Source organism: Lissotriton helveticus, chromosome 7, assembly GCF_964261635.1.
Source record: "Lissotriton helveticus chromosome 7, aLisHel1.1, whole genome shotgun sequence".
NCBI lineage: Eukaryota > Metazoa > Chordata > Amphibia > Caudata > Salamandridae > Lissotriton > Lissotriton helveticus.
In genome coordinates, this window is record NC_136068.1 from 849404583 (window position 1) to 849429266 (window position 24684).

Genomic DNA, 24684 nt, shown 5'->3' on the forward strand with positions numbered 1-24684 from the left:
TGGGGCCCCTGGACCCCCGAACCGCCCAAGGACACCGGTTCATCCTGGTCCTGGTGGACCACGCCACCCGCTATCCCGAGGCCATCCCTCTTCGAACCGTGACGGCACCCGTGGTAGGCCGAGCCCTGAGGGGGATCTTCTCCCGGGTGGGTTTCCCCCGGGAGGTCGTCAGCGACAGGGGCACGAACTTCATCTCAAAATACATGAAGTCTCTCTGGCAACAGTGCGGGGTCACCTACAAATTCACGACCCCCTATCACCCGCAAGGAAATGGATTGGTCGAGCAGTTTAACCGCACACTCAAAGGAATGATCATGGGCCTAGAAGAACCCCTCCGTCGCCAGTGGGACGTGCTACTCCCGTGCCTCCTGTTTGCCTATCGAGAAGTCCCTCAAAAATCCCTAGGCTTCAGCCCATTTGAACTCCTGTACGGACACCCCGTCCGGGGTCCCCTCAGCCTAGTCAAAGAAGGTTGGGAGAGGCCCCCCCAGAAAGCTCCCCCTGATATATACAAGTATCTCCTGGCCCTTCGCAACCAGACCCGGCGATTCAGGGAGATCGCCAAAGCAAACCTTGAAGCCAGTCAGGAGGACATGAAGAAATGGTATGATCAGCACGCCTCCTCCATTGAGTTCGAACCGGGACAGCAGGTCTGGGTGATGTCCCCGGTTGAACCCTGTGCCCTACAGGACAAATGGTCCGGGCCCTTCAAGGTGATCGAACGCAAGGGGCCCGTCACCTATTTAATCGACATGGAAACCGCACGGAACCCCCTACGGGTCCTCCACGCCAACAGACTCAAACCCCATTTTGTACGCTCAGAACTCAGCCTCCTGATGGCTACCGATAATGGGACGGAAGAAGACTCCAAGCCCCTTCCTGACCTGCTGAGGAGCCTCGAGCAGGATGGCTCAGTGGAAGGGGTCAGACTCTCCGAGGCCTTGTCCCCGGAGCAACGCCAAGACTGTCAAGCTCTCCTGACACGGTTCGCATCCTTGTTCTCTCTCACCCCCGGGGTCACCCCCTGGTGCCTTCACGAGGTGGACACCGGGGACAGCCCCCCTATTCGACACAGGGCGTACCGCGTACCAGATCGGGTGCGCGCCTGCATCCAGGCCGAGGTATCCAAGATGCTGGCCCTGGGAGGGATCGAACCCTCTGACAGCCCCTGGGCCAGCCCAGTCGTCCTGGTCCCCAAGGCTGCCGCCCCGGGCGTTGCCCCTGAGCTCCGGTTCTGTGTGGACTACCGGGGTCTGAATGCCGTTACCAGGACCGACGCTCACCCTATCCCCCGGGCAGATGAGCTAATTGACCGTATGGGGGCCGCCCGCTACCTGAGCATCTTCGATTTAACAGCGGGCTACTGGCAAATCGGCCTCACCCCCAGGGCCCAAGAACGATCCGCCTTCTCTACCCCGGACGGTCACTACCACTTCAAGGTGATGCCATTCGGCATGAAAAACGCTCCGGCAACATTTCAACGACTCGTGAACCAGGTACTGGCGGGCCTCGAAGAATTCAGCGCCGCCTACCTGGACGACATCGCTGTGTACAGTCACCACTGGACCGACCACCTCCGCCACCTGCGGGAAGTTCTACACGCCCTCCGGCAGGCCGGGCTCACCATCAAGGCCAGCAAATGTCAGGTTGGCCAAGGGTCCGTGACCTACCTAGGACACCAAGTGGGAAGCGGGCTGGTGGCCCCCCTCCAGCTCAAGATCGCTGCCATCCAGGCCTGGCAGCCCCCTACGACCCAAACCGAGGTCCGGGCCTTCCTGGGACTCACCGGGTACTACCGGCGGTTTGTGAAGGACTATGGCAGCATCGTGGGGCCCCTCACGGAGCTCACATCCAAGAAGAACCCCAAAACAGTCAACTGGACTCCGGACTGCCAATCGGCCTTCGAGAAGCTGAAGGCCGCCATGTGCACTGCCCCCGTGCTCCAGGCTCCCGACTACGGCCGGGAATTCATTGTACAGACGGACGCCTCCGATCATGGCGTGGGGGCCGTCCTCTCCCAACTCAACACCGAGGGAGTTGATCAGCCAGTGGCATTCATCAGCCGACGCCTGCTGACCCGAGAACAGCGCTGGAGCACCATCGAGAGGGAGGCCTTCGCCGTAGTCTGGGCCCTCAAGAAGCTCCGGCCCTACCTCTTCGGCACCCACTTTCGGGTGCAGACAGACCACCGACCCCTGCAATGGCTGATGCAGATGCGGGGGGAAAACCCGAAACTGTTGCGCTGGTCCATCTCCCTGCAGGGGATGGACTTCACTGTGGAGCATCGTCCAGGCCAAGACCACGCCAACGCAGACGGCCTGTCACGCTTTTTCCGCCTCGGCGAGGAGAGTCCCCAAGAGGATGGCTGACTCTCCCTGCCTTCAGCTGGGGGGGGACGCATGTTGGACAGGCCTCGTAGCTGGGCCGTCCCCCCTCCGCACAACGGGGCCCGGACCCGGCTCTCCCTGAATCCCCAGCAAGAACCACCCCGGCAACCCCCCGAGGCAACCCACAACCCGTCCATAACGGGACTCCAGCTCCTGAACCCTCCCGTACCGGCTGGCCCTGGTCCCCATCAGCACCATGGCCCCGGCCCAGCCGCCATCTTTGGACACTACAGCACGAGGCCGCGTGGCCTCAACTCGACCCTAACCCTGGGCCTGGCCAGGCCCCGACATCGAGGCACCAACCTCCACACAGGAGGTAAAGAGACCACTTGGCAGATCAATGGGAGAAGGAGTCGTCAACGGCTCTCCTCCGCCAGGTGTCGATCACCCCCGGCCTCCCTGGGCGCTGGCTCCACCCCCCTGCTGGGTGTCTGGACTCCCTCATTCCGGACCTCCCGACCTCCAGGCGCGAGGGTCCGGACATCAAAGGGGACCAGACCTATAACTGGGGCAGCTCCAGACCAGGAAAGCAGTTGTATCCTGGAGTCGAGAGACACCGAGAAGAACTCATCCTTGACGGACTGCTGGCGCTGCCGCAGCCCTGCCCTGTGAACCCTTCGTCTTGGCCTGCTGGCGCTGCCGCGGTCCACCCTCGTGAAACCATCATCTTGGCCTGCTGGCGCTGCCGCGGTCCTCTGCAACGTGAACTACCACCTTGGCCTGCTGGCGCTGCCGCGGCCCTCTGCAACGTGAACTACCACCTTGGCCTGCTGGCGCTGCCGCGGCCCTCTGCAACGTGAACCATCGCCTTGGCCTGCTGGCGCTGCCGCGGCCCTCTGCAACGTGAACCATCGCCTTGGCCTGCTGGCGCTGCCGCGGCCCTCTGCAACGTGAACCATCGCCTTGGCCTGCTGGCGCTGCCGCGGCCCTCTGCACTTGAACCATCGCCTTGGCCTGCTGGCGCTGCCGCGGCCCCTTCGTTGTAGACCTTCATCCTAGCCGGCTGGCGCTGCCGCGGCCCGACCTTGCAGACTCCTAAGCTCGAGGATTGTGAGCTTCTCTCTTGCCACCCCCTGTACCGATCCGGTACCAAGACTGTCCCGCTACCCCTTTCCCTACAGAGACTAGAATTGAGGGGACCTTCGAGTCCTGAATCCCCTGTATCGCTGATAACCTTGCCTTACGAACCCTATATAAAGAGTGTTGATCTCATCCTTGTGTGGTGTCTATCTGTGGGGGGGAAGTGACTTGTCTGTACGATCGCTGGAGACGGCCCTCCTCGGAGGCCTCTCCCCCAGTACTCGGCCGACCCTCCGGGTCCCCGTCTAACACCTGTCTGGGTTTACTGGCTGATTGAGGATGGTAGTCTGTATCTACGGCTTGAAACCGGAGATTCTGAGCCTGGCCTGACGTCTCAACATGACACTGGTGTTAATGGCCCTGGCCGCGGTGTCCGCCACGTCCAGTGCACACTTAATCAAAGCGTTGGAGATAAGCCTCCTGTAGGAGAGTAGGGTCTGCAATCCTATGATCACCCAGATTTTTGCTTTTTGCTGCACTGGTTTACGACTTTCCCTGGCTGTGGGCCTGCTAATCAGACCCACAGCCTAGCTGTTCTCTCTATCCAAATTGTACTCAGGTACTGAATTGGCACTGGGCCCTCTCCAAGTCCCTGTACCCAGGGCTGAGGTGTACCCAGAAGTCTCCCAGGGGCTGAAGCATGTATTATGCCACCCCTGGGCTGACTAACTAAACTGACACAACTGGCTGCACGACAGCTGGGGCAAGGTGGTGTACTCACCCTTTGCTTTAGATATAGTATACCTATATCTAACCCTAAAATGGACACACAGATCTCCTATCAGTCACTCCTATGGCAGGCCTTAACAATCCTGAAGGCAGAGTGCTTGGAATCGTGTGAGATGGTGCTCTGGCATGAGCTGAGCCTGTCTGCGGCTTTCGGGATCCATCCCTTAGCCGTTTCCATGATATCGCATACCATATACTTTTAAGTGCATTATAATCCTCGCGGTTAAATGCTAACTTTGGTATCGCTTTATCAAAACATGTCGAGTAAGGTGTCATACGAATTGGAATACTAACCCCTCGCCAATTCTGGCGACGGGGTTAGCATTCCACCCTTCTAGAGGGACACGACATGCATGTAACCTATAACCCGGTTAAAAGTCAGACAGAGCCTTAGCATCCACAAAATGGATGCTGCCACCGAGACACAAGTCTGCCCTCCTGCTGCTGGGAGTCCTCCCAGAGCAGGAGATAAGGACAAAGGGTTTCCTGCCAGGGGCGGTGCCAGCACCGTCCCAGACAGGGTTTTGTGTATTGTAGGTAGGCAGGGCTTCAGAGGAAGGTGACTGCACGTGGCACCCCGGTGCTCACTGTGCATAGGCTGGCTTAAACCAGTTCCAGGGACACTCCAGACCCTGTGCTGGGGAAAAGCCCGCCAAGGAAGTGGGTGTAACCACCCCCCTCCTGGTCCCACCCCTAGGGCAGGACTTAGTCGCGTGCCAGCCCCCTTTTCCAAGATAAAGGTAGAGACTGGCCCCCTTCCAAATCAGATCATCTTTGGAATCAAGATACCACTTTCCACGAAAGGACTTCACGATTTCTTCCTCAAGATTCTCCCTTGTGGCTAAGGAGTAGTCACCCTGCATCCGCAGGCACCATCTAAGAACACTGCGGTCTGCTGCACGTCCTTCCTCCGGAATCCGACTGCCCAGCTCGACGAGACCCGGCTTCCCTGGCACCTCTGACCTCTACCCACCTCTACAGCACAGCTGAGAACCGTGGGTGCGACGAGACCTCGAGGGACCGGCCATCGCCAAGACTGCACGACTTCTGCACAACAAGCCCACCGAGTAATTTCCTGGTGAGTGCTTTGGGGTCCGAGAAGCCCCCACCCTGAGCAGCTCCAGCACCGAAGAGCAGCCCCCCAGCATCTCCACGATCGGCGTGGGGCCCTTCTGCTTTCTGCTGCTCACCGCGTTGTTTGGCTACTAGCCCGCTGGCTTGTGGCCTTCCGAACGACGCCCGACGACAACACTGCTGCTGGTCTGGTTGCTCCAGACTGGCCCTTGCTTCCCTCCATCGGAGAAGTACCCTGGACCCTCCTGGTCCGGCTAAGACGCCATTTTAGGTCCACCGCGTGGGCCTTGCATTTGCCAAGACTTGTTGCCCAATCCTGGGTCCAGCGACGTCGACAGCAAGAACCTCCGTGGGACAGCTCGCAGCTCCATCCTGGTCGCCAACAACGCCTCCTGGTCCGAGAGACTGCAGAGCCCAGCAGCGCCCACTCACCTGACTGCGGTGACTTCGCCCGGTGCCATCCTGGTGCCCACTTAATCACTGGCTAGTGATTCAAGAACTTGGTCCCCTCTGCTTTCAGGTTTCCTTCTTCCTTGATCCAGGCTTGGATCCATCGAACTTTCTTTCACTGGTCGCCTGCCAGCAACTTCCTTCTTCCAGGCTCCTGGTCCGGCAACGAGATTCCCGACGTCTTTTCAGACCTATGCAGCTGCAGCCCCTAGGCTAGGTAACTTCGGCACTTCGGTGTCCCAGCATAGCCTCACTATCCAAGGGTCAGGATCCACTGTCATTTTCTCCCTACCAGGTCGGGTTCGCCCGTGAACACTAACTTTGCCTTTACTAGCTTCCATAGACTTTGTCCCGCATCCCGCGTGAGAGTGCACACTCTGCACCCGAGTCCCCTAGGTCTCCTAGAAGTAATCTAACGATTCCCTAGTCAAGTCCTAGCGATTCCAAAGCCTATTAGTACTGTACCTACCTGCTAGTAATTTCGCATTCCACTTTTAGAGTATATGGTTTTTCGTGCCCCTCGGGCATTTGTGTATAACGTGCTAACTTAAGTATTTTCATAAGAGTTTTGTTGTGTGCTTAGCACCCTGTCCTCATAAAGAGTACAGGGTTGTTGTGATTCTAATAAATACATTGTTTATTTTCATAACACTTGTGTGGTGTCCTTTCACTGGGTGTTCAAGGGGTAATGTGATGGTAAAACAGCTGGCTTAACACGCCCTCTAGAGTCTTAGCCTTAGACTGCTCGTATCCATGCTACTAGGATAGCTGGTCTATAAGGTTGACTTACAACCAATCATCAATAAGGGTTGTTTGGACTGATATATAGTGATCACTAGAATAGTGAACACTGCACATCAGGCCAACTTCTCACACCTCCCTTCCTGAATAAGCATCTCAGCAGCCTCCTTATACTGATCTGGAAGATGTTGTAACAGGGTCTCTAGTGTGTCATAGTGGGCCCTGTCATATCTGGCCAGGAGCGCCTGAGTGTTAGAGATACGCCAGATATTGGCCGCCTGAGCCGCCACCCTCTTCCCCGATGCCTCCAGCACTTTAGATTCCTTGTCTGGGGGAGGAGCATCACCAGTGGTCTGCGAGTTCGCCCTCTTCCGGGCATTAGAAACGACCAGAGAGTCCAATGGCAACTGGCCTTTGATGTAGGTGGGGTCGCCAGGCGCCGGCCTATATTTTTTTTTCAATCCTAGGGTTGACCATCCGTGTGGGCTCCTTAAAAATGTCTGCAGCATGTTTGAGAACCCCTTTCAGCATGGGGAGAGTCTTGACAGTCTTTTCTGCTGTGGAAAAGGTATCAAAAAGAGTCCACTTCGATAGGGTTAGTGTGGAGCTCCACGTCGTGGTTTTTTGCCGCCCTCTCAATTAGAGCATTAAATGCAGCCGAATCCTCAGTAGGAGAGGTCTTGACAGCGTACACCTGAGGGTCCTGGGCAGTTTGCTGATCCCCTGGGTCACCTGCATCTGCCCATGAGTCGTGGCGATCCTCAGGATCAGTGTTGGCAGGAAAGCTATGCTCCTCGTCATCACCATCACCACCCTCCACATCCGAATAAGTGGGTGAGGGTGTAGCCACTCCTGGAGTCCGTGGAGCAAGAGGCTCCACCAGAATTGGGAATTCTGCAGCAGGCTTTTTGCGCTTCAAAGGAATCGTGTAGGACTCCAAAGGCTGGGTTGCCGTGATCTTCCTCTTGTAGAGGGTGAGTTTCCTGGTGTCGGCGTCGATATAGTGTTCCGACTGCTCCTCCACCGAGGGTTGTCGAGGTTTCAAGCTCCCAAGCGGCTGAGAAGGCTTCGGCGCCGTAGACACAGGTACGGGCACTTCTTTGACCGACCGTGGTGCGAAGGCCTTTGGTGCTACCCTCGGCGGCAACGTAAACAGGAGTGGCGTCGAAGACTTTGGCGTCGTGGCAGCTGGCTTCGCGGTGGAAGCATCCTTCGGTGCGGACGCGGAAGCCTTGTTCCTGATGCGTTGAAGAGAATCCGACACCTGCTTCGTAAAGGAAGCGGACGGTTTCGTCGATCCGACAGACGTCTTCGGTCCACCAGCGAGTGAAGACTCGAGCGTCGATGCCTTGTTTTTATCCGGTACAGGATCAGCCTTTTTCGGCGCGCTGTGTCCACCTTCCGTGCCGACGGCCTTCTGCGCCGACGGTGTGGTGCCGGTGGCCTTGACTACGGGGTGCGGGGCCCCAGTCTTCGGTTCGACGCCCTTTGCCGATTTTGGGACGACGGCCTTGACCGACTTCGACTCGGCGCCCTTGACCGACTTTGGATCGGCGCCCTTGGTCGACTTCCCCGGGTCGACAGCCTTCTTCGGCTTCGGCTGCCCCGACGTGTCTGAAGACGAGGAGGCGGCCGGAGGGACATACGTCTTCTGTTTCGATGGCGTCTCAATTACTTTCGCTTTTGTCGACACCGAAGGTTTCGGTTTCGGTTTCGTTTTGACCAACGTCGGCTCCGCAGAAGCGGCCGTAGCCGGGCCCGTAGGCAAGGCCGTGGATCTGGGTGGAAGGTCTTGGGTAAGGCCGTGTGGCGATCCCTCGACCTGAGCCGTAGCAATTGTTCGTACGGGGCTTAGCTCTTCACACGAGCTATCTTCCATGGCCCCGTAGGCCTCATCGTCGTCTCCTACCTCGTCGACGACTTTTCCTGCCTCGACCACCTCGACGTCCGCGTCGTATCCGTAGTCGATCTCCTCCGCCGGAGGGGAAACTTGCAGATGAACACCTTGCTCGCCTGCTTCTTCTCTGTCGAAGATGTCCACCGGGGCCGACTGCCGGGCCTCCTGGCGCGCCACGCGCCGAAGTCGAATCGTTTTCTTCGAACGAAACCTAGAACAAGCCATACAGTTGGCTTCATCGTGGTCCGGCGACAGGCACTTGTTGCACACAGGGTGGACGTCGATGTGTGGGTACTTAGATCCGCACACGGGACATTTCTTGAACGGACTCCGTTCCATGATGTCGTCGAAAGTCTTGCTGCGTCGACTGGGCCCCGAGTACCGAAGAGCCACGCGACTCCTCTGGACGCCCGACTCGGAACTGAGCCGGAACAGAGCTGGGACCGAACGCAAACAATACCGACGGTATAGGATAAGGCCTTCGGGCCTTAAGTAAAGTCTATATCGATTCCGAACCGTAGATGTCGAATATACATCCGAACCCAATGGCGGAAAAAAACAATCTGGGGATGGAGTCGATGCCCATGCGCACTGTAGTCCAGGGGAGGAGCCACCTATCTCGTGATACTTCGAAGACTCTTCCAGGACAACAATGTGCAATCATCCGGGCCCAACACTAGGCGGCGATCTATGCTATAGATATGAATTCAGCAGCCCACATGCCTCGAACATAAGATACAGAGACCTGCAAAAAGATAAACAATAGGAGCCATGACAAGTCTAAGCTGCATGGCCAAAAGAAGCCAGATCACTAATAGAACTTGTATTCTCAAAGGAACTGTTGTTGTTTCTGTCTTGGAGCATTGAAGGCATGCATGAAACAAAACCAATTCTGATTTGATAGATGTACTTATGAAACAAGCATCTGCAATGCAGTTCAGCTGGAAACAAGCATCTGCAATGCAGTCGGTCTCATCTTTGGGACCTTATAAATATTTATGCATGGAGCAGAAAGTATACAAATTTGGTGATTGAACAGTTAGTTTGTGCACAGATGGAACTAATTTCAAACCATATTAAAAAACGGCAACACCCTAACACTTCAACGTAATGTCATGTCGCTAATGGTGCATGATATACAATGTCATCGATTACGTCATTTGTGAGGTAACCTATGTCATCATGTGTGAGGCAATGAGCAGTGCTTAAGGGCAAAAAAATAGTTGTGCATATGCTTATGCTTGTATATTGATAGTTTCAAATGTGCAACATGATTAACAAATGTAGTTACAGTTTAAGGATCGTCCAGAGAAAAGTAACAGTGTGGCCCTCGGTCAAAAAACAATAAAAGGAAATATGTAACGTGGGGCGAATTCATAAATCCAAATAGAATTATCAGCGTTCGTCAGATTCTCAAAAAAATCAGCACGTAGGCTCATCTTTACAAGCGCATCCCCTCCAGTAAAGTAGGTCTGGGTACTAAAGTAATATTGTTCGAAATGGGGGTCTCTAGTTGGCAGAGGTAGGTACCCTTGGCCCAATAGGGACCCTTGCTTCTAGTCAGGGTAAGGGGGAAACTCCTGCTCACCCCCTTAGTAGCTTAGCACGAGCAGACAGGCTTATCCCCAAAGCAATGTGTGAAGTATTTGCACCGACACCCACAATACCACAGTGAAACACCACAAATTGACAAAACACAGGTATTTATTAAAATAAATGTATCTTTATCTAAAGACAAAAAATCCAACATACAAAATTTCTCTTCTTTAGAATGTTCTCTGGAATGTTCTTGTGGTCAAAAATAACGTGTAGCAGTAGCAGTCTCTTTAGGTAAATAGAATGTGATAAACCAACAGACTCCACAACTTATCGCAAGTCGGTTACCCTACGCACCTGCACGAGGTGCTGTTATGGCTGGGAAACTCTCCCTCAAGAGCCTGCTAGCTGCACGATCGATGTGTACCACTGTACGCCCTCCAACACTGCCTCCGGTGTTAATTGCAGGGTTTTAAGCCCTAAAACACCGGCCCCGGTGCCTCCACTAACAGTGGTGCGAGTACGGGCCAGCTGACGCAGTCCCCAGCAGACAGGCTCACTTCTCAGAGCACAGTAAACAACTCTGTCGGTCCTTGCAGTAACGGGAGCAGTCCTTTCAGCAGCAAGACTGCTCCTGCAGCCTCGTGCCCCGCCCGCAGCACTCCCACCAGCAACGGTATCGGGCTCTGATCACTGACCAAAGCCTTTACCTGTGGCGATGAAGTCTCGGCTGGGGTGATTCTTGGAGACGGGGAGTCCTCTTCTGGTCGACATGGCACGGGCTTGAGCGCAGCTTCGCTCTCTGCACCGACGTCACGCTGGGCGATTCCTTCTTGTTGGCGATGAATACCTTGGCGCAGCCCCGGTTGTTAGGCAACGCCTCACAGCCGGGGCAGCAGCACGCTTTCCTTTTCCTCCCAGAGAGCTCTCTCTCCGTAAACCTGGCCGGTGGCTGTGATTTGGCACTAGAGTCTAAGGCTGTGTGCTGACCGCACACAGGAGCGTAGAGACGATCCTCAGGGTAAATCACACTGGAGGCGAAGGAGACCTCCGAACGGAACCAGCTGTGTGCCGATAAGCACACCGAATTGGCAACCCACGAGCAGATAATGCGAAGGTCACGAAGGCAGAAATTATACGCACACCGCAGCTTGAAGTATGTTGCCTGGAAACTTTTATCTCCCAGAGTTTCCCGAACAGGTGCCCAGCTCTCCTCAGGCCCTTGGAGACTTCCTTACAGGGACACAGCACACAGCAAAGTCCTTGTTGCAAGAAGGGGGGGCCACAGCAAAGTCCTTGTTGCAAGAAGGGGGGGGGGACACAGCACACAGCAAAGTCCTTTGTCCTCACCCTCAGTCGAAACACCAAACTGCAGGCCAGCCCTAGAGCACACAGAAAGGGCAGTACTTCTCCTCAGTTTCTTCAGTTGATCTTCTTGGGCAGAGGTTCCTCTTGATTGCAGAAGTAGTCTAATTTTTCAGGGGTCTCAGCTCTACTTCTATACCCCAAAAGTCTTTGTTCTGGATGTGTTGGGGTCCAGGACCCCGTCCAAACCAGTTCTGGGTGCACTCTGCCAGTGCACAACTTCGTCCTTTGCCAGTCCACAACTTCTTCCTTTGTCAGTGTGGGCCAGGGTCATCAGATCCACCACGGGAGGTGGAGCCAGCATTGTGGATGGCAGGCACAGCCCTATTCAGGCCTAGTTACTACTCCTCCCACCACTCCAAATGCAGATAGGTCTATTCAGCCTAGTGCTGACTCACCCACACTCCTGGAGCCATCCCAGCCCCTGTCAACTCTCAAACCAGACAGTCAATCAACAAACAGGCAGAGGCACACAGAAAGGTAAACAAGAAAATAGCCACTTTCTAAAAGTGCTATTTTAAAACACATAATTTAAAAACCATCCCTCCTAAAAGATGTGTTATTAAATTCTGAGTTCGGGGATACCAGATTTCATGTCTCCATCTTATTCCTATGTGAAGATATTATGGTAAAGTGTTACACAGCCTTACCCATTCTGTCCTATGGGCAAGATGGCCTTTCAATAGTGAAAAACGAAATTGGCTGTATTTCACTATTAGGACATGTTACACACATCAATAAATGTCCTACCTTTCACATACACAGCACCCTGCCCGGGGGGTACCTTGGGCTTGCTATGGGGGTGTCCTATGTGCAAAGAAAGGGAAGGGTAAGGCCTGGCAAGTGTGGTCACTTGCCAGCGCGACATGGCAGTTAACAGACTGCACGCAGGAACTGCAGTGGCAGGCCTGAGACCTCAGTTTAGGGCTACTTATGTGGGTGGCACAATCAGTGCTGCAAGCCCACTAGTAGCATTTGGGTTACCAGCCCTGGCACACACAGTGCCCTTTACTAGGGACCTTACTGGTACAGCAAATATGCCAATCATGGAGGACCAATCACTGTAATATTTTACACAGGGAGCACTTGCCCTCTGAAAAGGGCCCAAAGCATCTAAACCAGCAAACGAAATCCAGCATAGCATCAAAAACACAGGATGTACAGGCAAAAAGTCAGGGGAAACCATGCCAAGGATGCCAGGTCTAACAAATATGATTTGCAAACAAAAGAGGGTGACATTAAAAAAGGTTTTCTGTGGAACATGGTAAGTGGTGGCCATGGTTCAGAGTCCTTGAACCGTGTATGCCTTGCACCCTTACCCTTATACACCAGCCATGGAATACATCACCTTTTGACATTTTATGTGCGATTGCTTTACATCTTTAAATGGTAGTGGTCGAATTCATGGCATGCAATGTAATTAGATATTGTTATCAAATAGATGAGACAGATTTCTAAACAACTAAACATATACTTATATATTTCCAGCACCACCATTGCCTCTGGTACATCGGTGTTCCGTTTAACAATGCTGCTGCAGCAATGTTTATCTAAGGTGGCAAGTTGCTCTGGACTTTCAGCACTATGGCAAGTCACACTTCCTCTCTCTTTTTAGAAATGAGTGCATGGAAATACAAAGTTTTTGCGGAGCAGAACGCATCCAACATTTCATGAGATTGTTTATTTTATTTTATTTTCTACGGGTACGAGGCAGCCACAATAGCGCTTAGGGTACGTCAAAGGAGGAAGTGTGATGCTAAGAGGGGTTGGCGGCAGCATAGCGGAGAGGGCTGGTGTCTACTTCTAAACAGCACTGTGTAGAGATGAGTACACAGTGCACAGAACACGTGTCGCCTCCCTGCAATGTACAACCGACATTTCACAGGGTCGTTTGTTTCTGACATTGCACCAACCTTTCCCCCATACTTGCAACCGTTCCATTTGTTTGTTTTTTGTGTCCAAGAAATAAAACATCCACTTCGCTGCAATCGTGTTCCCTAATCTAGCACGTGTCGCACACTTTGATGATTTCGAGGAGGCGGAGAAGGGGAATAGACTAAAAACAAATTCAATTAAAGGTTAAGTGGGTGTATTTTGGTGAGATATTATTGGCATCGCCTGCATTCTCACAGGGGACACTGACAGCGGCAAAGGGTTATTTTCAAAATGCCTACAGGATGTGGCATAACATCTAGAGCTGCGGACTTTGGAACTGGGAAACCAGGTTCAAACCTCAGCGTTGGCTCCCGTGCCTTCAAAAAAATGATATGAAGTATGAAGCACAGCGCCAAGCCGTGTGGGCTCCAAAACCATGTTATTAATTAAAGTTGGTTTACACAAGCATACACATTCTCGTGGACATGAACCAAGAAAGACTAAAATAAAATAGTAACACGGCGTGCCTACAGTAAACAACAAGCGGGAATGGTGTCCATGAGGAAAGATTAAGCACACTGCAAAGGAAGCGAAGTAAACAAAACACGAATGCTTCTCACTAACAACAAGAACAAGCTATGTGAACGCGGAGAACTTACTTAGACCTGTGCAGCTGGGAGCAGCGACATTGGAGGGAACCAAGCTGTGTGAACTCATGATGGACGACCAGGAGGAAGTGTGAACGCATTGCGATGGCCAACCAGAAGGATAACTTGGTAAAATAGCCTGGGTTTGAACCAAGCATCCAGAGAAGGGACATTTACAAAAACACACCAATAAAAAGCAAGCATTTAAGACAAGCACAATAAAGAACAAATGGCAATAGATGGGTGTGCTTAAAGCCTTTAGACTGAACACAGCATGTCTTGCAAACAGCGCATGAGTGTTGCTGAGGCTCGACCTAAAAAAGTGATATTTTAGACCAGCAAGAGATATGGTGCCAAGATCATAGCATCAAAAAGGAATGGATTCAGCAGGAACAAGTGGTAAACTAAAGAACATTTTGGCACTGAAAGTTATATAAACCACAACTCCACAATTCATCACAGCAGATACAGAACTACACAACTGATCAGTATTTAGTGTCATAAACGTATTCATAGGTTAATTATAGTTTAACAATCCTGACGAAAGTAAAACAGATTAGGAATGTAAATGCTAGACGGACAAGGCCATTCCTGCAAATTTTGTATGCAAAACTGGGTGCACAAGGAGGGGATGAAGTGTAATAGGAAAATAGGACGAAGGTTGGAGCCCTAATGATAAACTACACTTGCCTCCCCCACAAAATAGTATTGTAAATATCTTGGAGAATTTTCACCACAAAGGGACAAGTCTCAGTCATTAACTTAATTCTGCAAAAAGAAAATAATGCACCTATCTCCACAAACGTCACTTATTCTGTAGTCACCGGCTACATACTAATTCTGCAAGGACACTGGGCCAATTTAATTCAACCCAAGTGTCCTGGCAGGCCTTAGGTGCTCACTATGCAACATTAGTATAAACAAAACTCTGGGGTAGTACTCAGAATACTATAATAGCCTAGACCACAAAGATGACCCTTGTACAACAGAAGAATGAAGAAGCTAAAGCTACAGAGCAGATGAAGGGATTGATAAACTTCACTGTTTATCAAGAACATTAATATCACAGAAACAGTTAAAATATAAACATATGCAATGAATCCCTAGCGCTCTACAGATGTAAAAAATAAAATAAACAGCGAACAAAGAGTAACATCATGAGATAGCGCTTTTCACTATTAATTAAAAGCTCTGAAACAAATCAAATGAAAAACTGCCTTCATAGAAAATTGTTGCAACTGCTTTCAGGAATTCATAAGTTTGCAACATTCTGAAAACTGATTGTTTTAGTGACCTCGGGTCCTTCAGGTGCTAGATCTAAACCAATGTGTCATCAGCAGTCTGGGTGTAACACCACATTGGTGAAATAAGGAAACAGTTCCATCCCAAAAAGCAACAGAAAAGTGAGGGAGGAAGAAACAAAAAAGGAAATTCTGGATAATTTGTTTTTCATCTTGTGCCATGTCATGCTGTGTTTTGGGTGTTCTTCCTGAAGTGATGGACTCCAGTATCTACCGAGAGAAAGCAAGTTTCAGGAGTATCACCCTCTGAAAGGGCAGCACTATACTAAATATCCTAAATAAGCATATGGCTGGGAGGAACCAGATCTCCAAGAAGGGAGGCATAGCAGAGTGTGTATTGAGACTGAGGTGGGCTTGAAAGCAAACCAGAGTAAAGGCAGGGCTAACCAGAGTAAAGGCAGGGCTAACCAGAGTAAAGGCAGGGCTAACCAGAGTAAAGGCAGGGCTAACCAAAGTAAAGGCAGTGCTAAAAGTCCAGGGGAGCAAGCAGGACTGCAAAACTGGGTAGTGAACAGGAAAAATCAGTCAGCAGTAGAATGGTAGAGTAGGAAGACAACTACAGGAGAGTCATGAGTGTGTGTTTTTTTAAAGTAAGATTGACCTGATAGGTCGTCATGTGCTGAAAAGAAAAAGCTTTAGGCTGACTGGAAGAACTCCATTGCGATCAACTGAATTCAATGGTGTGAAAGCAAGCTGAACAGTTAGAGAACACACATTTTCTCCAAAGCCTAGAACTCATTCTAAACTGCACTGAGCATCGATTGGTACATGGCTCAAGATACAGCTGCAACACAAATTTGCCAACCATGGCTTTCATTCCAAAGAGGCAGGTAATCTAAATTTCGGTGCAGGCATTTGCAAACAAAGTGGGATCACAATTTATGCAGAATTACCACACTAATCCTGTTAGTCTCCTCAATGAATGAATTTAGTGCAAGGGAAACATCACAATAAATACTGCCATAACCGCAAGGGTATGCCCAGATGTGGGTCCCACGTTCACTGGGCCGAGGGAACCAAGCTACACCCGACTGACAAGCCCCAATCAGGGCGAAACCGGTCTTGGGTTGAATGTGTTTAGGTTTAGGGAGTACCTGGCCTGGCAGTTCGGGATAGGGTGAAGACTTATTTGGATATTGCTGGATCCAAACTAAGGTGGAATAGTGGGCAAAAGAACACTGGGTTGAAATGCTACCGCAAATGACTATCTATGGTTAGACAAATTGCAAGCATTCCTCCCATCACCGTTTGTGTGTTTGAAAGACCACAATATTCTGCGATATGCAGCAGAGAACCTGGAAACTATGCAGTATTACTGCATTATCCCCCATTGTGGCTTGTGGCACTCGTAGTGATTTATGTATTAACACCACACCCAGAAAAACACTGTACCCCACAGAATCTATAATTGCCCATATCGAATTACAGGTTCATCTTACGGGCCCAACCCTATTGAGAGCATATGTTTCTATTTTTATCACATTTGGAAAAACTTGACATTTTGATGGCACCTACATTTCTACGGATTCTGTACAGTTGTTATAAGGGAATAAAGTTAACTTACGGATGTCAATCCTCTGTTCAATTGGTAAGGGACTGGCTCTGCAGACAAGTTTTGAAAGGCATGTTGCGGCGAGGAGTTGCGCATAGGATGACTATAAAAAAAAGAAGAAAAGCTTTATGAGAACTGAGAGAAAAAGAAAAGTATTCATTTTATCAAACTAGCACTTGTTTCAATCTTTTTATTTAGCAAAGTAAAGATGCAATAGCTCTTTGTAAATCAACTTTACCCCCTCCTCTTTCACCTGCACTTTATGAAATGTACTAAAGAGCCTCTCAGCACAAAGCACTTTTGCAAAAAGCCATCTCTGCAAGCCATTCCTTTAAACAAGCGTGTTAGAGTAAGTTATTTATAGGACGACTTGTGGAGACAAAAGAAGGAAAGGGCTAAAAAGGAGGGAATAAGGGTTTATGATATAATTGCAGCTTAAGGAATCATAATACTGCAAGGCACACTGGTGTTCCATCTATTTTATTTATTTTTATTTTAAAAGTTTTATATAGCACTGGCTAGACCCAGAGGTATCAGAGCTCTTTACATAAGATGATAAAAAGCAAACATGGCATACAAGTAGATAAAAGATAATGAAACAACATGCAAAATATACCAATAAAAATAGATAAACAGTTGCAAGAGCTATACACGTATACATATAAGTAATTAGGTAGGTGATGTTAAGGAAATTGACAAATAATTGGACAAATATAACATGGTGATTGGGGATCAAGTGCAGGTCACAGGTTAGGACCCCCAATATGGCATACAAGTAGATAAGGAATAATGAAGACAACATGCCGGATAGACAAATCAAATAGGTAAACGGGCAAAAACTATACATTTGCAGGTAATTTTGATGTTCAGGAAATGGATAGGTTTTACTGGCCAAATATAACATGGTGATTTGAGATCAAGTGCAGGTCATAGGTTAGGATCCCCAGTAATCATTTAAGAAATGGATAATGAGGTCTTTTTTGAAGCTTGAATAGTAGGGGTTACAGCGCAGGTTTATTGGGAGGACATTCCAGATGATAGGGGCATTACCACGGAAGGAGCGTGATTGTGTGGATTTCTTTTATGAAGCGGTGGGATTAGGAGTATAGTGATGGTGCTTCTCAGAGTTCGTGTGGTGCCTTCAATGAGGAGTTTCTTGGCGAGGTACTGCGGAGAGTTTTGGTGGAGGGCTTTGTGAGTAATGCAGGCAGTTTTGTAGGCGGATCTGCCTTCAATGGGGAGCCATTTAAGAGCCATTTAAGAGATTTGAGAGCTGGGGATATACAATCGAAACGTCTGTGATGAGTCTGGCTGCAAGGTTGATCACAGCTTTGACTGGAGCAAGGTGGACCTTTGGGATTCCGTTGTGGATGGCGTTACCATAATCAATACGTGAAAGAAAAAGTGAATGAACAACAAGTTTAAAATCAGCGGTAGGTATAAAGGGTTTGATTTTCTTGAGGGGACGGAGAGTGAAGAGGGCTCCTTTAGCAGAGTTTATGATGTGGACGTTAAGGGTTAGGGTGTTGTCGATAAAAATAGCCAGAGATTTGACGGAGTTGGACAAGGTGAGTGAGCAGTTAAGTGCGCTAAGGTCAGAGGTCCAGGATTGTACAGGAAGAGGGTTGTTTTTAGGGGAGAAGAGAATGATTTCGGTTTAATTAGGGTTAAGTTTGAGATGATTGGAATGGAACCAGATTTGGATCTTGGTGAGGGTGTTGTTCAGGTGTAGGATGTCATTGTGAGTTTTAATCTAGTAATAGATTTGGGTGACATCGGCGTAGAGGTGGTAGTTGATGCCTGCTTGTTTAAGGGTGAGGGGTTCCATGAACAGGTTAAAGAGGGAGGGAGAGAGAATAGATCCTTGGGGGACTACAAGGGAGACAGGAGTGGGGTTAGAAAGACAGTTTTGAATTTTGATTTGCTGAGTTCGGTGTTGTAGGTAGGAGACAAACCATTTGTAGGCAATACCATTAAGGCCGAAACAGGTCCTAAGCACGTTAAGGAGGGCTGAATGGTTGACTGTTTCGAACGCAGTGGAGAGATCAAGGAGGATAAGAAGGCAAGTCTCGCCATTATCAAGTGAGTGGTAGATGTTATGGATAACATTGAGCATTGCCGTTTCGGTGCTGCAGCCTTTCCTGAAGCCTGATTGAAAGGGGTCGAGTAGGTTGAGGTTTTCGATGTGTTTGTCTAGTTGTAGTAGGACACATTTTGCAAGAACTTTTGAGAGAAGTGAGAGGTTAGTGATGGGGCGGATATTATTTAGGTCATTGGGGTCAGCATTGGGGTTCTTGATTATGGAAGAGATTTGTTCAAGTTGAAGGGAGGTGGGGACACAGCCAGTGGAGAGAGAGGTGTTGATGATTGTGGTCCAGTTTGGGTTGATGTTGTGCTTTAGGGCAGGAACAAGGTTAGAGGGTAATGGGTCTTTTGTGTGGGAAGACAGTTTAAGATTACCAATTAATTTAAGGACTTCTAGCTTAGTCATGGGGAGGAAGTTGAGCAAAGAGGCACTATTCTTTAATTGTGAGTTAGGAGAGTTGGATTCAGGAGATGTGGTAGGGGATGGGTGTGAGGAGTGGTTAGGGGGGTGGGGAAGTAGGTAGGTGAGGAGAGTCGCTGGGGAGTGGTAGGGTAACGGGTGGAAGAGAGAAGGGGTCAACAGGTGGAGGGGATGTGGCGTAGGAATTAGCGGTGAGGACAAGTTGGCATTGAGAGTTGGAGGGGAGCTGTGTGGGAAGGAAGGATTGATCAATTTTAGCTATTTTTTCCAAGAAGAAGTGGGACATTTCTTCACATCTGGATCAGATTTTGAGGTGCGGGAGAAGTTTGGTTTCGAATTATTTTGAAGAGATCCCTAGGTCTGTTTTTGGCACGATCGAATTGAGTGTGGAAGAAGGATGCCTTTTTCTTGAAGATGTGTTTTTGGTACGTAGATCTAGCACGTCTGAGGAGTGCAAGATGGGAGGGAGAGGGATGTTGTCTCCAGGTTCTTTACGACAGTCTGAGAGACCGTCTTTGGTTATCTGTTTAAGAGAGAGCAGACACGGTAGACGAGAGCCTCCCGTTCATCCGCTCAGGAGGCGTGTAATACCCAAGAAGTATCCAAAGGAGATTAATTACCCTTGGATACCACTGCGAGGGTCGCTTGTGGAGGTGGAAGGCCCCTTGAAGTCACTTCCTTTTTTCCAAGAGATTTATCCATGGAACCCCGTGCGCCAGACGCCAGAGGAATTGTTTTCCAAGAGTAATCTTTTTCGAAGTGACCAGAGGACAGATATCTGGGTCAGGTCACTGACCAGCGCACAAGTAGGATTGCCGGGCCACAACATATGACAGGGTGGAAGCCCTACAAAGGCCACACACAGACCATCTAGCTAGTTCCGAAGAAGACCCCACCCAGACGAATATAATATCGCACATTATTTCAGGGGTCAAAACGTCGACGCTTTATTGCCAAGTGTTAATGATCACCCAGACCAACAGAGAAATAATAAGATTAATTACCGACTGGGCTGATACTTTTGTTTTAAAAAATGTCACATTGTGTCTATATATTAAAAAAAAATTGTATATGTTCATGTATTTTGTGTATAATGTGTTGTGATATGTAAATATATATAATGTTTTTGTTCACTTTATGTCACAAATCTTAATGTCATTGTAGAAGAATCGTTTTGTGTGTGTGTGTATATATATATGTATTTAAATTATTTGCACTTACCTTTCTAAACATTTAATATAAAGAAACATATCATGAAATAGAATACATGAGTTTTGCGTTTTTGGTTTGGATATAAGTTAATATTTATTTTTCATTTATTGATTGTTCTCATCTTTATAGAGAGATAGAATTGGACGAAGGTTCTTTATTTTAAATCTGAGAGTGGCAGAACCACTGTTCTCTTAAAGTACGTCTTTCGTTATTAAGCTTGGTAGTAAACCAAGAGTTAGAGGGGGTGCTTCTTTGGTTTTTGAGTTTAGGCGGGGCCAATTGGTCAAGGATACCGGTGACAGTATTGGTAAATTGTTCAGTGAGCTCATTAGCATTTTGTGAGGGGGGATTGAGAAGAAGTTGAGCTTGGAGTTTAGACTCAAGAACACCAGGCGGATATGTTTTAGATTCCTGGTCAATTTCTTAGGTCTGATGATTTTGGAGGTGGGGAGATTTGCAGTGGTAGCAATGGTGAACAGTATAAGGTGATGGTCAGACCAGTCGATGGGGACGATATTAGTCATGGAGGCCAGATCTTCGTTGGAAAGTATGGCGTCAAGGATGGCTCCTTTAGTGTGAGTAGGGGACAGGCATAGTTGTTTGAGTTCATTGATCTCAAGTAGATTATTGAGGAGGGAGATAGTAAGATCATTGGAGTCGTTCCAATGGAGGTTAAGATCTCCAAAAAATAGATTTTTTGAGTTGGATAATGAGGATTGTGTCAGGAGCTCAGATAAGTCCTCGATGAAAGGCTTGGGGGCTCCAAGGGGGCGATATATGTTGTGTAGACAAATTGGGTGGTAATTTTTAGTTGTCAGTTCAGCTTCCAGGTATTCGCAGGAGGAGTAGCCAACATTATTGACAAGGGATAGCTGAAGTTCATTTTTAAAGATAATGGCTAGACCACCCCCAACTCTGTCAGGTCTATCTTTTGTAAGAATGGAGTATCAAGGGGGGGGTTGAGTAGGTCTAGTATGCTCGTTGAGTGGTCTTTGAGCCAGGTTTCTGTGAGGAATGCAATGTCAATGGATTCACTCAGGATAGTTTCCGAGATTTCCGTGGCATGCTGGACTGCGGAGCGACAGTTGACAAGCAAACATGTAAGTGGGGTGGGGTTGCATAAGGTGGGTGGGCAAGAGTGGATCGATCGATGTGGGTTGGGGCGGTGGTCAGGGGGAGGAGGGGATTCTATTAGTCCCTAGGATAACAGGGATGTGGGAGTAGGGGAGTGGAGGATTGGCGGTTGGTAAACTGGGAAGGTAAGAGTTGCATAGGTCAGAGAGGTCGGACGGGGAGAGATTGTTCGAGGCGCGGCGAGGTCTATGTATACGGCAGCGAAGAGGAGTTGATCTCCAATGATTGTGTTTGGAGTTTGGGGATTTTGGGGGTGGGGGTGGGAGGAGATTTTATGGTTAGGGGGGTTCTGGAGCAGAGGAGGATAACATCTTTCTGAATTGAGAAAGTTTAGTAATCAAATTAGATAGGTCAAGTTCAATCCTGTGTGGGGTCTGGGCTATTATGGTGATGGGAGGTGGATCGGTGTGTGAAGAGGGAGAAAGGGTAGTAAGTGAGGGGTGACGGGGCAGTTAGGTGTGAGGGGTTTGGTAATCAAATTGGATAGGTCAGGTTCAGTGTTGTGTAGGCTCAGGGCGATAGGGGTAAAGGGAGGTACTGAAGGGGCGTGGGAGGGGGGTAGGGAGTAGTCTGTGTTTGTTGCAGAGGGTGGACTGATGTGTGAAGGGGAGATAAGGTAGTGGGAGTGGAGTGAGGGGTGATGGGTCTGTTAGGTTAGAGGGGTTCAGAAATCAAATTAGATAGGTCGAGTTCAATGTTGTGTAGGCTCGGTGCAATTAGGGTAAAGGGAGGTACTAAAGGGGCATGGGAGGGGGGGAAGGGAATGGTCTGGGGGTAGGGAATGGTCTGGGTTAGTTGCAGAGGGTGGACTGATGTGTGAGGGGGAGATAATGTAGTGGGTGTGGAGTGACGGGTGAAGGGGCTGTTAGGTGTGAGGGGTTGGGCAAGGTTGGACAGGAGGTTAAGAACTTCCGGAGATGTGATCAGAGAGGATAAAAGGGCATAGAGTGAGTGGAGAGCGGATATATTGGGGTGGGGAGGGTTGTGCATTTATCAGGGGTTGGGATAAAGGATTTGGAGGCAGAGTTGGGAGGGCCTGATGGGGCAGGATAGGGGGGATGGGGAGGAGAAGAGGGTGTTCGCTTTGGGGAAGGGGAGGGGGTAAGGAGTTGTGTTAGGCGATCGAAGGGAAAGGACAGTGGCGTACTTGAGTGTTTGGGAGGGGCGGAGAGAGGTTGAGGGGTCAGGAGGAGTAGGGATCATGTGAGGGGAGTGATAAGTAGATAGCAGGGATTGGGGGCTACTGTTTTTAGTGGAGGGGTGCGAGGAGTGTGAGTTCTGGAAGTTAGGAGGAGAGAGGGAAATTAGAGGGGGATGACAAATAGGTAACGGTGGTTGGGGGATCTCATTTGCTGTAGAGAGGTCCAGGGAGGGTGAAGGTGAAATCCATGGTTGGAGGATGGTGTTAGCTGGATGGTTGAGAGTGGAGGTGGAGCAAGGGGGAAGGGGGAGAGAGGTTGGAGGGGCGTTATATTGTTGGGGAGAAGGGGTATTAGGCGTAGAGTGGTCAAGGAGGAGAGACATAATGCTGAAGTGGTGTTCGAAGATGGAAAGGTGGGATACTGTGGCTTGTATGACGATGTTACCTGTTGTGAAGATGGAGATATCAATATCACCATGGAAGTCAGGGGAGGGGGCGGTGGATATTTTGAATCCATAAGGGATTTTAGTTGATTTAGAAATTGGGAGGTGTTGTAGGAAGATGCTTTTCCTTTTGGAAGGATGTTTGGAGCAAAAGATGTAGTTGGTTATAATTGCGGAGGTGAGGTTGAGGTAGTTATCAACAATGAGTGTTTCAGGGTTACGGATTAGGATTTTATGTTTGAAGTTTTTCTTAGCATGTTTGGAGAGATTGGGGGGTAGAGAATAGTCCATGAGTTGGGACCATGTTTGGAGAGAGTAGGGTCCTGGGGGTGATGGTCAAGGCTGTGAGGGGGCATGTTGGGTAATTGTAAGAGGGAGAGAGAGTGGAGAAAGGGAAGTTTGGGAAATGGGTGCTAGAGCAGGATAGGAGGTTTGGGAACCAAGGGGGGCACTGGGAGAGTGGGGGGGTAGAAATAAGGGGGCTAGACAAGGAGTAGGGTACACACACAAGGAATTAATAATCTGCAAAATGGAGCAGATCAAATAGATAGACAATTATATCGACAACATGGAGCAAATCAAATAGATTAACAATCAGTAAAATGGGGCAGATAAATATATCAGCAGAAAATATTGCGATCAGATAGATGGACAATCGGCAAATAAGAGCAGGTCAGTATAAAACAAAAACAATGCTTGCGAGAGCGAGGAATGTCTAAATTGGAGAGGGAATACTGGAAGAGAGAGTAATGCAAAATCATAAATATAGAAAGAGTTAGAGAGACAAATGGATAAATCACTGAGACCAAGAAGTTAATAGGCGGTGGAATTTAGAGTAAGAAAATAGAGTCACATAAGATTCACCGAAAACCAGATACATAAGTACTGTTGAAGAACAACATAGAGTGGGGTCGGCGGCATTCTCTATTTTGTAGAGTTTGAAGAGAAGTCATCCATTTTGGAGAATTCTTGAAGAAAGGAAACCATTTTAGGAGAAACAAGAAAAACAAACCATTCAGGGGGAAGTCAAGGTACTGTAGGTGGAGAGAGAGATACAAATAATATCCAGCATGTCAGAAAAAGAACTCACGTCACCAGCATGTCTGAGAAGAGTACACAAGACGGAAAAAGTGTAATTCAGTCGATGAAGGGGTCGTCAGACAAAGAGCGAGTAGATTAGCCCGTAAAAGAGAGCCATCTTGGACACAGCAAGGCTCCCGTTAGGCCGGAACCTCGGATGCGGCACAGCTCTGGGGGAGCGAATTGTTTCAGGCAGGGAACTGGCCAAGCTGTCAGCGGAGAGGTAGGGTGCGGAAGCCCCCTCAAGCCCCCCAAGGGGGTCAGAGTAGAGGCAACAATCAGAGGAAGGGAGGGCGAAGTGCCGGTCAGGATCCCTGGCTCCTCTTGCTCAAACACAGGGGCAGTGCGTACGGCTCCGGTACAGCGAAGGTCGGAGTGCTGCGAGAGGAGCAGAATAAGAAACGGAGTGTCGCCAGCATGGACGGCCGTAGCAGCAGGAAAGGCGGAGGGAGGTCTCAGGTCTAAAACAAGGATCGAGGCAGAGTATGCCGGTGGGGCGCAGATCAGCCAGTGAGCCTTGTCCAGGCAGAGCAA

General features: G+C 49.5%; 1 protein-coding gene across 2 annotated transcripts in view; it reads right to left on the bottom strand.

Annotated features, from left to right (window-relative positions):
• Positions 1–24684, bottom strand: part of RANBP17 (RAN binding protein 17) — a 1522743-nt gene that overhangs the window by 1346999 nt on the left and 151060 nt on the right. For both annotated transcript variants that reach the window (XM_078653359.1, XM_078653358.1), the window contains exon 3: positions 16647–16737. In XM_078653359.1, coding sequence (XP_078509485.1) covers positions 16647–16737 — 91 coding nt within the window. The remainder of the gene's footprint in view (positions 1–16646; positions 16738–24684) is intronic.